The following is a 15,425-nucleotide window of genomic DNA, read 5'->3' as shown; positions in this document are numbered from 1 at the left end:
GTACAATTTAGATATACTTTATTACATTTTTAGTTTTTGCTGCGATTTCTTTCTATCTTTTTTCATGGATTTTTGTCTGTTTCAGTTGCAATAGCATTTATTGCCACTCTGTACTTCTTCTTATTAGAGCAGTTTCAGCTATATTACCATTCTTTCCTCATTTACTTAATTTATCCATTTTTGTTTTCTTTTTTCTTTTCCTGAAAAGAAAATCTGAGCTAGCAATTTTAATGATTTTAGTTTGACCGTTTTTACTTTATTATTACCTTTTTCTGTCCATTTTTAGCTGTTCCAGCTATTCTGGCCTTCTTTAGCGGTTTTTATCCCGGAGATAAGAAAAATTTTTGGAAAATCAGCATGGTCTCCAAATGAAAAAAAAAAAGTTTATTGACATTACATTTTGTGAAAACTTCATTGAGCCGCGACACAGCAGCTGAAGAGCCACAGGTTGCAGACCCCTGAGCCTGGGTGGTGATGATGATGATGATGATGATGATGATGGGGTGTAGTGAGGAATCCGAGGTTAACTTCAGCCACACAAGTGACCTAAATGTCCTCTGTCAGAGTTAAATCCAAAAGTTAAGTGCATGCCTCTGTGATTTTCTTTTCATCTGTCCTCTCTGTTCTTGTTTCCTGTAGCTCTGTGTGACATGCATCCAATGAGAGCCCTCTTCCTCATTCCCAGAAACCCTCCTCCTCGGCTCAAGTCCAAAAAATGGTGCACTCACTTTTTTTTTTTTTTTTTTTTTTTTTAAATCTCCACACTTAAAAAAAACATGAAGTGTGTTTGTAACCCAAACCTCACACCGGACCCCGACAGGTCGAAGAAGTTCTTCAGCTTCATCGAGGGCTGCCTGGTGAAGAACTACACCCAGCGTCCTCCCACCGAGCAGCTGCTGAAACACCCCTTCATCCGGGACCAGCCCAACGAGAGGCAGGTCCGCATCCAGCTCAAAGACCACATCGACCGGACCAAGAAGAAGAGGGGGGAGAAAGGTGAGTCCACCGGGGAGAATGCTGCTCTCTCGCCTGACGGTGTGTATCAGGAAGCGTATTTGATCCCGACCAAAATGTACGTTTTGTGTGTTAAATTGCGTCACGTTACGATTCAGTCTTTAGTCTCGAATGAGGTTCAGACGCTGCGAACATCGTTTGTCCACAACACGAGGAACATCATGTTTCCATGATGATATCAGGAAAGTCACGTTTCCACGACGACATGAGGATGAAGATGTCAGGAGAATTTAGTTTCTACATCTACATCAGAAGCATCATGTTCCCATGACAACGTGTAAAGCATCATGTTTCCATGACGACCATGAACCTATGAGTACCATGGTGACGAGGCCACGTCCGATGTTCTAAAAGAAAATTTTTTGCTGCTTGTTAACGCTTGTTTTCCTTTTCCGCTCCATCACTTTTATTCAGCAGTGTTTTAAAGAACAATTAACCCTCTTATCTATGAAGCACTTTGTAAACACAGCATATCCATCAGGGTGTCTGTAACTCTTTAATAGCCGCTTGTGGAGGAAGTTTCCATCGATTTGCTTCCGCGTGACTTTTTATTTTGCGTCCAGAGACTTTAACATCGCTTTGATGATGCCTGGTATCATTTTTGATTTGGTTCTTTCTGTCTCCAGATGAGACGGAGTACGAGTACAGTGGCAGTGAAGAAGAGGAGGAGGAAGCTTCTGAGCAAGAAGGCGAGCCCAGGTAACCACATGCCGTTAAGTTAGATTTACCTGTCACGTCTCATCAACCAAATCAAATCATTATTATTTAGCAGCTTTCAAACATACAGGTTGAGTTCAGTGCTTCACAGAGAATTAACCAGTGCGAAAAATAACACAGCAACACAGTTTATGATTAATATGATTGACTAAAGTAACGCTAGATTAAGAGAACCTTTTAAAAAGACTAAAAGAACAGATCATTTATTTAATGTTTAAGGCAAGATAATATTAGAGGTTGAAAACCAGTAAAACTTACAAAAAAGCAATTTTTTCATTTTGCAACTATTTGGATTTAGAAGCTATGTTCAACTCTGATAAGTTCAATAATTTAATTTTTGTTCCAACTAAGGAAAAACACCTGATATAACGACTCCTTCTGCACTTTTCTAGCACCTTCCTTCAAGTGAACAAAGCAGCTTCGCTGATCTGATGGTGGTTTTGCTTTATGTGTGCAGCTCCATCGTCAACGTGCCGGGCGAGTCCACGCTGCGCCGCGACTTCATCCGGCTGCAGCAGGAGAACAAGGAGCGCTCGGAGGCGCTGCGCCGCCAGCAGCTACTGCAGGAGCAGCAGCTCCGGGAGCAGGAGGAGTACAAGCGCCAACTGCTGGCCGAGAGGCAGAAACGTATCGAGCAGCAGAAGGAGCAGAGGAGGCGGCTGGAGGAGGTGAGCAGGCGGACAGCGATCGGAAATCGAGTTGAACGCGTGGAAACGAAGGCTGCCAGCTTTCTACTCGCATATATCTAGTATCACAGGTACCGCTACGATACCAATAGGATATCAATATAGTACTGGTGCCATACTGATGTCAATATGATGCTAATAGCGATAGGAAACAAATATAATACGGATACTGATAGCGATACAGTACAGATACTGAATGGATATTAATAGCAATACGATACGGATACGATACGATACGGATACAATGCTGATACCGATACGATACTGATATGGATACTGATACTGATACGATACCGATACGATACTGATGGGATATCCATACAATAGAGATATGATTCTGATGGGGTACTGATACCAACACGATAGTGATGGGACAAAAGCAGTCATATGAATGCTGACACCAGTATCTACTTTCTGATCCGATGCCAAGCAAAACCATGGCTGGAATCACAACTACCAATACAATACCTGTACAATACGATACTGATATGACAAAGGCAACCGATCTTTGTGTTCTGATGCAAAGCAAAACCATATTTGGTATCATGGATACCGATCTGATACCAATACGATACGAAACTGATACCATGCCGATAGACTACTGATACCAGAGTGATAGGATACCGATATAATACTGATAGGGTTCTGATACAATACGGGTAGAAAAGCAATACAGTAGTGATACGATACAGATGCAATGTCAATATCATACAGATACATGACAAGAAAGCTGCCCACTGATCAGATACCGATGGGATACCGATAAAATATGATCAGTCTACGATCATCAACTAAACCTCTGCGTGTTTGAAAAACTAAAAATACCCGTGTTGCAGGAGGAGTTGAGATATTTATGAGGGTTTGTGTCCTCGAGGAATCGGCCGGGTTTTCCTTTGAGACGGAACAACGCTGTCATTTCTCCCCTCGCAGAGGTTTCAAATACATGTTTGCGTGTTTTCTTGTTTTCTGTGGTCACTTTCAATTTGCTTCATCTTTAAAAATGGAGCTGGCTCACTTACGTAAGCGTTTGGATGCAGGAGAAAGGAGTACATGGTATTTCTCCTCATAGAACTTTGAACTTTAAAAATCTGGCAGCCAATTCTCCCTCAATAATCACAAGCTGTTTTTTTTTTCTTTTCTTTTTTTTTTTTCCTAACCAGCAGCTGTTTGTCGTGTCACACTGACTCACTGAGTCACTCAGTTGTTTTTGTCTTAGCGACAGATTTTGGTTTTTAGCTCGACGGATCCAGTCCTGACTTGTTCATGATGAATTCTCGAGGGCTGGAGGGGAAATGAGCCAGTTTGACAGGTGCACGCTGTATGTTTGGGAACGAAGTTGGTGTGAGAAGATTCATCACACCTGACGCAAACACTTTTAGAATTTCTTTTAAGACCGTTAAAATCTCTGTACTTTGTCAGCTTTTCATTCTTCAAACAAGGTCCTTCCTTATTAAAAAAAACAACTCTCTGGGACGGTTCACATTTCCAGTGAAAGGATGGAAACGGCTCGTGGTAACATTTATCCACACTGAAGGTGATGAAATTAGGAAGTGACGTTAGATTTTATTTTAGAAGATCATTTAGTTTCTGTATAAAAGCTAAAACACAAATCACTGAATCTTTCGTTACCGTATTTTCTGGACTATTTTCAAAAATTGCTTCACAAAGTGGAAAAATATATTTTTTTTTTTCCATGTTCCGACGTAACTGTGGATAATCCTGGTCCTGTAGCTGCTGTTCTAGAACATTCTCTGAATCTGTTCCCCGGCTCCGGCCATCGTGCTTTTAGCCCACGATTAGCCTTCTTTGTTTTCTGTGCCACGGTAACAGTTTTTCTGCTTCTCTTCAGTCACACATTTATTATAGTTCAGAAAATATGGTACTCAGTACAGCATTCTTTGACAATTGAAACTCAGAGTCCAGAAAATACGGTAAACATCCTAAACTTTGGAGTATTTACTGAGTAGTTTATAATAGAAGCGCACCCCCTTTGTTCTTCAACAACACGCCCTAGTTCTTCGCCAATAACAGGCTTCCAAAAAGGGCGCATGAACAGTTTGCAGAAATACTTCCGTGTCAACAAAGTCAAATGTAATTACCTTTTTTTTTTTCACAAGTTCCCAAGTGCAAGCCTTCCGTGTGCTCTCCTGCTCGGACTGATCCCACCAACGGATCCCGAGCAGAGGAACACGTCTGCAATTGTTGGGATTAGTGTGACTAGTTACCTAAATAAAACACTTTGGAGTTAAATGCATCAGCTACTGAATTAACACAAAAAGAAGTCATGAATATTTCTGAATTCGTCTCATATTCCGTTAATATGCAGTGAAAATCTGCCGGGTGGTTCTCAAAGTGCGTTGCAGGCCTCCTCAGGGGGGCGCCAGAGAGCTTCAGGGGGGCATCAGGAGTTTAGTTAAATAGTAACCATAAAGATGACAGCTTTCTCCTCCGTCTCCTCCTGCAGCAACAACGGCGCGAGCGCGAGATGAGGAGGCAGCAGGAGCGCGAGCAGCGCCGGCGCGAGCAGGAGGAGAAGAGACGCATCGAGGAGATGGAGCGACGCCGCAAAGAGGAGGAGGAGCGCAGGAGGGCGGAGGATGAGAAGAGGAGGGCCGACCGAGAACAGGTATCAGATCAGATTAGACCAGCGGGAGGAAGACCTCTCAGCGTTACTGTGTCACTAAACATCCGTTTATCAAAAACCACTAACGGAACACGAGCTGAAGATAGAAGCTTGACAAGCTTAATCAAACCAGAAAATTAAATGTCAGTGTGTTAAACCAGTAAACAATGAAATCTTTCATTGTGATTAAAAATAAGAAATTTACATTTAAAAAATAAAGGAGCGTGTGAGTTTAAATCTTGCAAGCTAACAGTCCTACTTTACTTCTATTTTCAACTTCTTTCAGCTAATCTGACTGGATTCATTGATATTTTGTGGCTGTAGGATTGTAAAACGTGACCAATTGGGAGGTTTAGAAGTTAGACAGATAAACAGAAGAAATCCAAATAGCCAAACCAAATCAGCATGTAGTCATTTAATTAGTGTTAAATCTGTATTTTGGTTGTGTTTTACATAAAGTAAAGATCAATAAAATTCTATTAAACCCTTTTGAGACTTGAATTACTGGGTTTATTGATATTTTATAGCTGTAGAATTGTAAAAAGTGACCAATAAGAAGGTTTAAAAGTTAGAAAGATAAAATAGAAAATCAGAATATTAAAATCTGACAATCAAACCAGGGTGTAGCCATTGAATTTGTTCATTACGGTTGAGTTATAAATAGATTTGAGACAACAAAGATCAACTTAACTCTTTTATAACGTGATTTATTTAGAAAATTTCTTTATTTATAGCTGTAGAATGATCAAAATGACTAATAAAGAGGTCAAAAAGTTAGAAAGATTTTTAAGTCCTGCAAATAGTGAAATCTGATGATCGAACTGGCATGTATTCATTTATTTTGTGTTTAATCTGAATTTCAGGTGAGTTTTATATCGATTTAAGACAAAAGAAAATCGATTTCACTCTATTGTGACTTAAATGACTGGATTTATTGAGATTTTATGATTGTAGAATGATTGAAACATATGCAGCAAATTACTATTTATACCTGTGCTATAAATCCTTCAGATCTTTTCCTGTGGATATAAACGTGATTTAAGCGTGCTGTTTGTCTGACAGGAGTATATCCGCCGTCAGCTGGAGGAGGAGCAGCGGCACCTGGAGATCCTGCAGCAGCAGCTCCTCCACGAACAGGCCATGCTACTGGTGAGTATCTCTTCCTCGGTGCCGACAGCTTCCACTTTAACACTCGTACTTCTTTCTCCCGCGTTACTCGAGCTCCTCCACAGAGTCACGTGGGACTGTAGGAGATCCGAGGGGAGACGTTAACGGCTTTTCTCAGGCTTTTCTGGGCCGGTCGGATGTTTACAGGCCCGCAGTGTCGTCACCGGCAGGAAGAGAGGGTTTCCCCTGTTTTCACTCCAGATGTTCCCGCTCTGACACTCTGCTGCTCCGCCTGACTTAATGGATGTTTCATTTATTTTTTAAGGTTTCTGTTCCTCAGGGCTTACGGAGGATATCCACATAATGGAAGGATGTGACCACGTACATCGTCTAATTATCGTCTGCGTTCACACACGGCCTCCATTCATAAAGTTTAGCATTAAAACCCACAAATCTTTCACATCCTGATTCACTTTCTGCTGGATGTGGAGATCGAAATGAGCTGCATTAAATATTGCTGCATTGAGTTTAATGACACTTATGAAGTGGGTTGTTATTTTTTTTTCTTATTTCTGTGATTTTCTTTCATTTATTAGTGCAGATTCCTTTCATAGCCGCAATAGTTAGAATTAAAGGATTATTTTAGACCTCAAATAATGCAATAGTTTTTGTATAATTTCATTATGTTTAAAACTGTATTTGCAAGTAGTTCTCACCTCCATTTCAGCTTCTGCTTTTCACTATTTTGACTAGTTCTGGGTTCAGTTTTAGCCCTCGAAATAAGAATGTTCATTGATTAATGTAGAGTAGGTGTTCTCGGATCCCTGCAGGATTTCTAAATGGCTCCCTTGAAGCTAGAATCATTAAAAAACACAGATTTTTGGTTGAACTTGCACTCAGGAATATAAATGGCGAGAGCTGGAGGAGCAGCGACAGGCCCAGAAACTCCAGCAGCAGCTGCAGCAGGAGCAGGCCTACCTGCTGTCCCTGCAGCAGAACCACAACCAGAACCAGAACCAGAACCTGGACAGTAGCAAAGCTGCCGCCCAGCCGAGGCCCGCACAGACCCCCGAACCGGAAACAGACTCGGCCCTCCCAGGCCCCGCCCCTCACTCTGAGCCAATCAGAGAGGTGACGCTTGCGTCCGGGCCGCCTCCTGCTTGTGTGTGTCGGCGGGTGTGCTGCGTGTCGGTGGCGGTGTATGGACGCTTCGTAGACGAGCCGTGTGACTCTCGCGTCTAATTATCAAGCCTGTCCTGATTTGCTCTGGTGATGCTGGACGAAGCTTTTCAGGTCCAACGAAACCTTTTTCACACGTCAGAGGAAATCAGTATAAATACTCACAGTGCTCTCATTAACCCCTCTATAATGCACCCACTAATTATTTTTGAAATGGAGAATAATGAGTTTTTATCATTGTCATATCATATCATTTCAAGGCCGAGTTTTTTTGTATTTTTTCTGTCTCAAAAAACAACAAAATATTATTTTTTTCAAAAAAGTCAAATTGAAAATTTAAAAGCACCGACGTTAAACAGATGGTGAGCGTTACTACGCCTATTAAAACAACCATCACTGCGTTATCAGCTGCTGGTTAAATTAGTAACTTTTTCAAATCTTTCAAAAGAGTTTGGATTAAAGCACATATGCTCCCCTAAATGTATGTTTGATAAATCTGTCACGAAAGGCTTTACTTGCAAGTCCACAGGTGAATAAGAATTATAAGCATTTAAATAGAATTTTTATTCTATTATGACTGTATTATTTGGGAACATCACAGTATTTTTTTAAATACTTGATTTGGCCTGACCTGTGTTTCTTTTTAGCTGCTTTATGTCTCAACCTTTTGGGTATATTTTCAGGATTTCTTTTTCCTTTAGTCGAAGGTAAACTTTATTTTAAGCAGAAGTGTTAATTTCAGGGTTTAAAAAGTCCAGTGAGTCGGTGTCCCGGACCTCGGTGTGTTGCCTAACCTTTCTGTTTTTAACCGTGAACGCCTCCGTCCACATGAGAAGTGCATGATTGTGTGTATCCGGGGTGTTTGACTGCAGCAGCAGCAGCATTATTAACCCTGCAGGTGGAGCTGAAGGTGTTTCTAACAACCGGTAGCGGCTGGTGGCTTGGCTGTGTGAACTGACTGAGTGTGACCTGCAGCCTCCGGCCCTCCCTCACTCCGCTCCTGTTTGTCCTCTCCAGGCGGACGAGCGGTACAGGAAGAACATCCAGGGCTCTCCTCAGGCGGCGCAGAGCAAACCTCCGCCACCGCCGGTGCCGCCGCAGCAGCAGCAGCCGCAGCAGCCGCCGGTGCCGCCGCGCTCCGAGTCCTCGTACCCCAACGGGAACTCTGCGCCCGAGGCTCCGGCCATGCACCGGCCCGGAGAGCCACAGGTAACCGCTGCTTCTTCTTCTGCTGAGATGTGCACATCTTCAGCGTGCATTCACCTCCAACAACCCTGGTGAAGGGTTAGTGGGAGTGGGAGGTTTGCCGAGTGGCAGGCAGGTTGGGAGCCATTAATTCAGACGATACTGGCGTCGGCGTTAGACCAATCCGTGCTGCTTTGATTCATTGTGCGACTCCACAGTGAAAGATTTGTGTCACGACGATGATGGTTGACTGAAAACTACGTTTTTATCCATGATTGTGTTGTGACTCCCGCAGCAAACTGCCTCTTTCTTTTTCTAACTTCCTGCTTATTCTCCTCTAATCACTCAGTTTCTCTCTTTCAGGTAACGTCTAAACTGCTTTCTTTAATTTCCTGTTTTGACTGAAACCTTTCAGGCTGTTTCATCTGGATAAAGAATGTAACTCGTCTCAGTTTCTAGGTTGTGTTTACTTCTATCTCACTTCTTTCCATCTACATGCATTTATTTTGACTAGTTTTCATTGTGTGTTTGTTGATTGCTTGATCTGTGTCAAAAACACTTGAATGTGTTTTTATACCCCTGTACCAGCTGAATCAAATGAGTCTTGAATCAGCCTGATTTTAAAGGCTTTTTTTTTATTTTTTTATTTTTCTAAACCTGCGGCCATTAAAAACCCACATGTAGCTCCAAATACGTCTCCTCATGGAGCCCGTGATGCAAAACCGGCTTGGTTTTGTGATAATATAGACATTTTCATCACGTGTACTCTGCGCCACAAGAAAAAAACTTTGAAATTTAGATTTAAAGGTTATTAGGGCTCTAATTTTAACCGGTCTGACTCTCTAGAGATAAAATCGAGCTGAATGTGGCTTTTGAACTAAAATATGTTTGAAACATAATCTTCACGAAATCCTTCAGTTTGAACTGAATTTGCTAAAAAAATAAATAAAATTTAAACTAATATCACTTTCTATGGTGAAAAAGAGTCTAATGATATGTTAGCAAGGAGCTTTTTATGAGAACACCAAAATGTCTTGTGTTTTATGTCACACTTAGCCGCCTTCAGCCTTCTGAAGCCTCGTTGATCGACGAGCTGTCCTCCCTCGTGTTCCCAAACAAAAGCTCGTCCTCCAAAATGTTCCGTTTTTCCCTGCGGGTGTGTGAATGTGAGCATAACGTGACGCCGTGGTGTCCGGCAGTGTGATGGGAGGGGGGGTGCGTGCGTCTCCGCTTGGCTCGTAATTAAAAAAAAACAAAAACACCCAGCGATGGCCACTAAGCAGGAATAACCACAGTCTGCTTCGAACACGTCACGTGGATTAGATCTCGCTGCAGCGGCGCTGTGTTGTGGTGAGACGGAACCAGGAGGGCAGCGATGTTATTAAAGCATCATGTTAGGAGTGGATTAATCAGTTGGCTTTCATTCACACTCCAATGTGGCGTCTTTGAACACTGTGACACACTTCAGTCTGCACTCAAGCTCTTCATCTGATTAGACATCATTAATTCATTTATCCATTCACGACAATCTCCTGTTTTTGAGTGTGACGGACGGTTCTACTCTCAGAGATGCTGCTCTCACTCTTTCGTCAAATAAAGTGAGCGGAGAGGTTCCGTAGTGTGTAAAGTTACAACGTTTTTCTAACGTAATAATGCATGTTAGGGTCCCGTTTGTGCGACAACGTTTCAAGTGAAATTGTATCTTCTTTTTTTTTTGCTTTTTCGTTTAGGAACAGTTTTGCGTTTAAAAAGCGATGGAAACGGCAGAAACACTGAAAAACGATGTAGTTGCATTGCCAGGCCATGAGTTGGTGCTGTGTGTTGCTTTTGTAATGAAACCCACACACACATGCGCAGAGAACAATACGCAATAAACATCAACGATGGGAGACGTTCTCGTGGACAGACCACCACGTTGGATTGTTATTACAGTGACTGTCAAAATAAAACTACCAAGTCCCAGGAGGATATGGACTGAGAGTCATGACACGACAGAGACATTGTTTTTATGGTCCATTTGTTCGTGCATGTGCGCAAGAACGGGAAGTATTCAAAAAGTTCCACCATGGGAAGCCATTTTCAAAAACGTTGCGTTTTTCAGTGGCACCGAACACCGTTGTCATGTAAACGGAAACCCAAACCAAGGTTTTCCTGTTTTCGCTTGAAACGTTGTCATCTAATCCCAGCCTAAAAGCCTCAGGTTGCAAAAATCTGCCCTAAAATCCCCGTGAGAGCCCGAGATGCAACGGAGTGTTATAAAATAAAATGTAGTAAAACCTGTAATTCAATAACTGGTTGATAATGTAACAAAAAAGCTGAGGCTGAAATGTAATAACTGGTTTATAATGTAAAAAGATTTAACAAGAATTTAAATGTGATCTTAATATGTGTAATGATTAAACATTATTTTGTACTAATGATTGGAGCAATAGATTACAAATTATAGACAACAGAACTATAAATGACAACAGAAATCATACATGAATACCCTAAACTTTATAGAGATATACGTATGAACAAGTAGTCCAAACTTTTAGAAGTCATTCTTTCAGTGTTTTTCAAATTTTCAAATCATTGACTCACTTTATGATGTGATCAAATTATTACAGTATTAGGTGAAAAATATTTTGCCTGCTCCATAATGTAATATTAAAGGCTTTTTTTTAAGTTTTGGGCTCAGGATCTTGTTACATTATTGACCAGTTATTACATTTCAGGTTTGACTGCATTTTATTTTATAACAATTTGGGTCGTTGTTAAACATCGGGCTCTAAAAGCCCCCAAAGCCCCTCTGCTGGTCCGTGCCCCTGCATGTAGACTGACCTCAGCTCCTCACTTTCTTCTCTCTCTGTTGTCTGGAAGGTGCGTTCTCACCTGGCTGCTTTAAAGAGCGTGTCCTCCTCCTCCGCCACCTCCTCCACCTCCACCACGCTGCCCGTCGTGTCGCGATCGCACTCCTTCAACGAGCCGCTTGTCCCTAGCTTTAAAAAGCTTCACAGCAACAGCCCCCAACACCATCACCCTTCATCATCATCATCATCGTCCTCATCATCATCATCATCATCATCATCATCATCATCAATGCCTGCACGCACTGACCCACAGCCCCAAACCCAGCACAGACCCTCGGTCAATGAACAGCCCCTATCAGTGGTGGCCCCTCCCAGGGTAAGCTTAGGAAGAGAGACCCCCCCCCCCCCATGTAGTCTGGTAGAAATAGTTAGAAACTATTTGTTAAATTGCCAGTTTTAAGACACAATTATACTAACTGTAGTTGTGGAACCCTTTTTAAAAAAAAAAAATCTAATTAATTAAGGTTAATTACCGTTATTCCTTGACCATAAGATGCAGTTTTTTTAGTTGTTATATTCTAAATTGTGAGTTATAGTCTAGAAAATACGGTAAAAAAAGAAATTACCAATGTGAAATATGGTCACTTTTTGTTTTACAGACTTTAAGTCATGCTTTCTTTTTTTTTTTTAAATCGTTTGTCTTGTCATGTCACTTATTTTAAGAAATCTAATTAAAACAAATATACTGATACACACCATCTATGACCACTAGGTGTCACTGTATGACAAAAGAATGCTGCTACAGCGCCACAGAAACTCTCCAAAATGAACAAAGTCCACAGCAGAAGTTAAAGTCACAATTAAATGTCAATCGAAATAGTAACGCGTTACTTTATTTACGTCCTTAACAACATTAGTTTTATCTTTCCGTGCACTAAATTCAGAAAAGCTACCATTTGTTCCCAGCTGAAGGAGTCGAGAAGCAGAACGAATGAGCTCGTCCAGAAAACAGCAACTTGGCGAAATAGTGAGCTTTACAGCGAGGCGACACCAGTTTTCATGCGCAAAAAAAACGAAGAGAAAGAAGCTGAATCAGAAGCAGAGTTTTAGCTGCATCCAGTCATATTTTTCCCTCCTTCACGTGACCGAACAGAGTGAATGGGGCTTTACCTTCTGTCCTGCATCACTCCTCTTCTTCACTTTCCTTTCTAATCATCTGCCCTTCGCTCTGAAAGCAAATTTAACTCACTGAAGTTGATCACGGTGTGGTCGGGTTGTGTTGTGGAGAAATTAAGGTTTTCATTGATTGTGGTGGAGTTTCTCCACAACAGTTTGGTGAAGAGGGTTATTTCTATTATTGTCATTTTCAGGGTTAAATCGTCACTTTTGAAGATATTTTCCGTGTTTCTGTGCATCCGCTGACCTCTTGACGCGTCCTCCTGCTTCTGGAGTTTGTGCATTTGTGTGTGTGAACCTTGCCACTGTTTCTATCATGAAAGATCCCCGTCAGGACCACGTCTCGGTCCCCGGTGCTGCCGAGGCGAGACTCGCCTCATCGCCACGGAAACGCCTCGCACGGCGGCCAGGCCGCGCACCGCAACCCTCCCAGGTAAAGTGTGGCGACCCGTCCCGTCTCGCAGGGTTTCCTGTTCCTACACGTCTTGTGTCGCCACGCCGAGTGTTCCCGCGCGTTGTCATACAGACGTAAACGATATCACTTCTAAATCAAATCGAAACGTTTTCCCGCTGCATAAACCGAATTCCAAAAATAAGAAAAATTAAGCAAAGCGAGGTAAAAACTGGTTTGTTCCTTATTACTTCTTAAAGAAGTTAATGGAGATATAAAAGTCACTACACAGGATGAATACAATTACTAACCTTTAGCTACTTGCCGATACCGAGTACCAATACGAATACGTTTTAATTCCATTTAGCCTAATTCATAATCCGTCTGCCGTGAGGGCTCCAGAATACGACTGCCTTTACGCTCTGCACTAAGCAGACTGTAGACTGAGGGACTGAGCTTCAGATGAGTGTATCAGTAATACTTTAATCATGTTTAGCACGTAGCATTGCCCGAGTGTGAGCCCCGAAACTCTTTAGCATGTAGCATGTAGCTCGGAGTAAAATCCTCAAGCTCCACTGAGCAGTGAAGCTAATAATGATGAAGTTGCTGGTGTTGTATCAACTATATTTCTCCTCTTGACATTTTAGCAGAATAATAATTCTCAGTCTGTCTTACTTTTGTCATTCTCATTCACTTCCTCAAAATGTTGCCGTGTAAACGCGAAACTTCTTCAATTCAAATGTGACATCATGTGAACTGGGCCCAAGAAACAATTTAAAAAAAAATTTGATTCATTAAATCCAGAGTGGATAAGCTGTAGGACGACGTGTGAATAAGTGCAATGAATGACCTGCAGGAATAGTTTCTCTTCTGTTCACTTCCACCATCGTGTCGCCCCCCCCCCCCCCCCCCCCCCACCTCAGTGCGACCGAGCCCCGGCTGCTGTGGGAGCGAGTGGAGAAGCTGGTTCCCCGGCCGGGCAGTAACAGCGGCGGCTCCAGCTCCTCCAGCAGCTCCAGTAACTCCAGCTCGCAGCCCGGCTCTCACTGCGGCTCTGGGGAGAGGTTCAGGGCCCGCTGTGAGTCCACGCACACTGCACCGCCACGGGGGTGTCAAACACTCGGTTCACGCTCTACACAGCAGACTTTCAAAACAACACGGAGTCCTGCCACATGCAAAAATACTCAGATGATACAGCTTTAGCAGCTTGAATCGGGAACAGGAGTACAGGAACCTTGTGGCTGCCTTCCAGGACTGATGCTTAACTTATTTAACTTATTCGATTCACCCCTATGAAGTAGTGGTGAATGGATGGAAGTGTAGTTGATGTTTTTAGGTTTTCTTTTGATGAGACAGTGGAATTTCCCTTCGGGGATCAATAAAGTTCTAGCTATCGATCTCTCTACCTATCTTTCTATCTAGCTCTCCATCTAGCTCTCTATCACTCTATCTCTCTACCTATCTCTCTATCTAGCTCTCTATCGCTATATCTCTCTATCTTTCTCTCTACCTATCTCTCTATCTATCTCTCTATCTAGCTCTCTATCGCTCTATCTCTCTATCTTTCTCTCTACCTATCTCTCTATCTAGCTCTCTATCGCTCTATCTCTCTACCTGTCTCTCTATCTAGCTCTCTGTCGCTCTATCTCTCTACCTATCTCTCTACCTATCTCTCTATCTAGCTCTCTATCGCTCTATCTCTCTATCTTTCTCTCTCTCTGTTTAGGAATTCACAGAAACCTGTAGACTTCTCGTCTCTCCTCCAGAAAAATGTCAGCTTGGATAAAAACCTGCACAGCATTCCGTAATACCTCACTAAAAACACATGAAACAACCCTATGTAGCTCACGGCTGCCACCAAAGTTACATTAATAATAGACTGTATCTTTTGAGACGATGATCAGTTTCAGTTCCGACCGTCTGCGATCGACCTCCTCCGTCCGGTGTTTGACACCCCGAGCGACACAAGCACACATTTCCCCCCGTTGTGTTCCCGATGAACTGACCCGATTGCCTCCGAACCCCCCAGCCTCGTCCAAGTCGGAGGGCTCGCCGCTCCAGCGGCCGGCGAACGCTGGGAAAAAGCCCGAGGAGAGAAGGGAGGCGGTGAGGCCGAGCAGACCCGCGGTGAGACGCTCAGTAGACCTTTAGCTTCTAGACGTAGCGCTCGCTGTGTGGAAACCAGGCGGCTGCTCCTCCTCCTGTAGAACCGAGGCTTTTCTCCTCCTGTGTGACTCTGTGAGGTCTGACTGAGCGATCTGTTTGGCTGAAGACTTTTTTTCTGCACTTATCGTTTGCTCTCTCTCTCTCTCATTCATGCTTTTCCCAACGAACTTCGTCTAATGTTCATCTTTGCAGCTCTAACCAGGTTTTCATGATTAATCCACTAACCGATGCTGCATCAGCGTGCAGAGCGTCATCTTCTCTCCTCCTCCGCTCCGCTCCGCTGGCTTCTAACCTGGATTCTCTCTGCAGCTTTCTCACTTCAGGCAGATTAACAGAAACTAATCACCAGTGTGTCAAACCACAAGACAACGTGGATTAAAAGAGTTTTA

At 42.8% G+C, this 15,425-nt stretch overlaps 1 protein-coding gene across 4 annotated transcripts in view; it reads left to right on the top strand.

Moving 5' to 3' along the window:
* LOC308118776 (mitogen-activated protein kinase kinase kinase kinase 4-like) overlaps window positions 1–15,425 on the top strand; it is an 82,280-nt gene that overhangs the window by 54,750 nt on the left and 12,105 nt on the right. The window contains exons 9-20 of one of the 4 annotated variants that reach the window (XM_080478326.1): window positions 640–718; window positions 821–996; window positions 1,641–1,713; window positions 2,189–2,399; window positions 4,882–5,043; window positions 6,103–6,189; window positions 7,048–7,278; window positions 8,344–8,535; window positions 11,374–11,679; window positions 12,803–12,912; window positions 13,794–13,948; window positions 14,900–14,997. In XM_080478326.1, the coding sequence (XP_080334452.1) occupies window positions 640–718; window positions 821–996; window positions 1,641–1,713; window positions 2,189–2,399; window positions 4,882–5,043; window positions 6,103–6,189; window positions 7,048–7,278; window positions 8,344–8,535; window positions 11,374–11,679; window positions 12,803–12,912; window positions 13,794–13,948; window positions 14,900–14,997 (1,880 nt within the window). The remainder of the gene's footprint in view (window positions 1–639; window positions 719–820; window positions 997–1,640; window positions 1,714–2,188; window positions 2,400–4,881; window positions 5,044–6,102; window positions 6,190–7,047; window positions 7,279–8,343; window positions 8,536–11,373; window positions 11,680–12,802; window positions 12,913–13,793; window positions 13,949–14,899; window positions 14,998–15,425) is intronic. The other 3 variants (XM_080478323.1, XM_080478324.1, XM_080478325.1) reach the window with 3 other exon arrangements.

Source organism: Lipophrys pholis (assembly GCF_963383615.2).
Source record: "Lipophrys pholis genome assembly, chromosome: 13".
NCBI lineage: Eukaryota > Metazoa > Chordata > Actinopteri > Blenniiformes > Blenniidae > Lipophrys > Lipophrys pholis.
The sequence above is the reverse complement of the archived record's forward strand: the minus strand, read 5'-3'. Positions and strand labels throughout refer to the sequence as shown.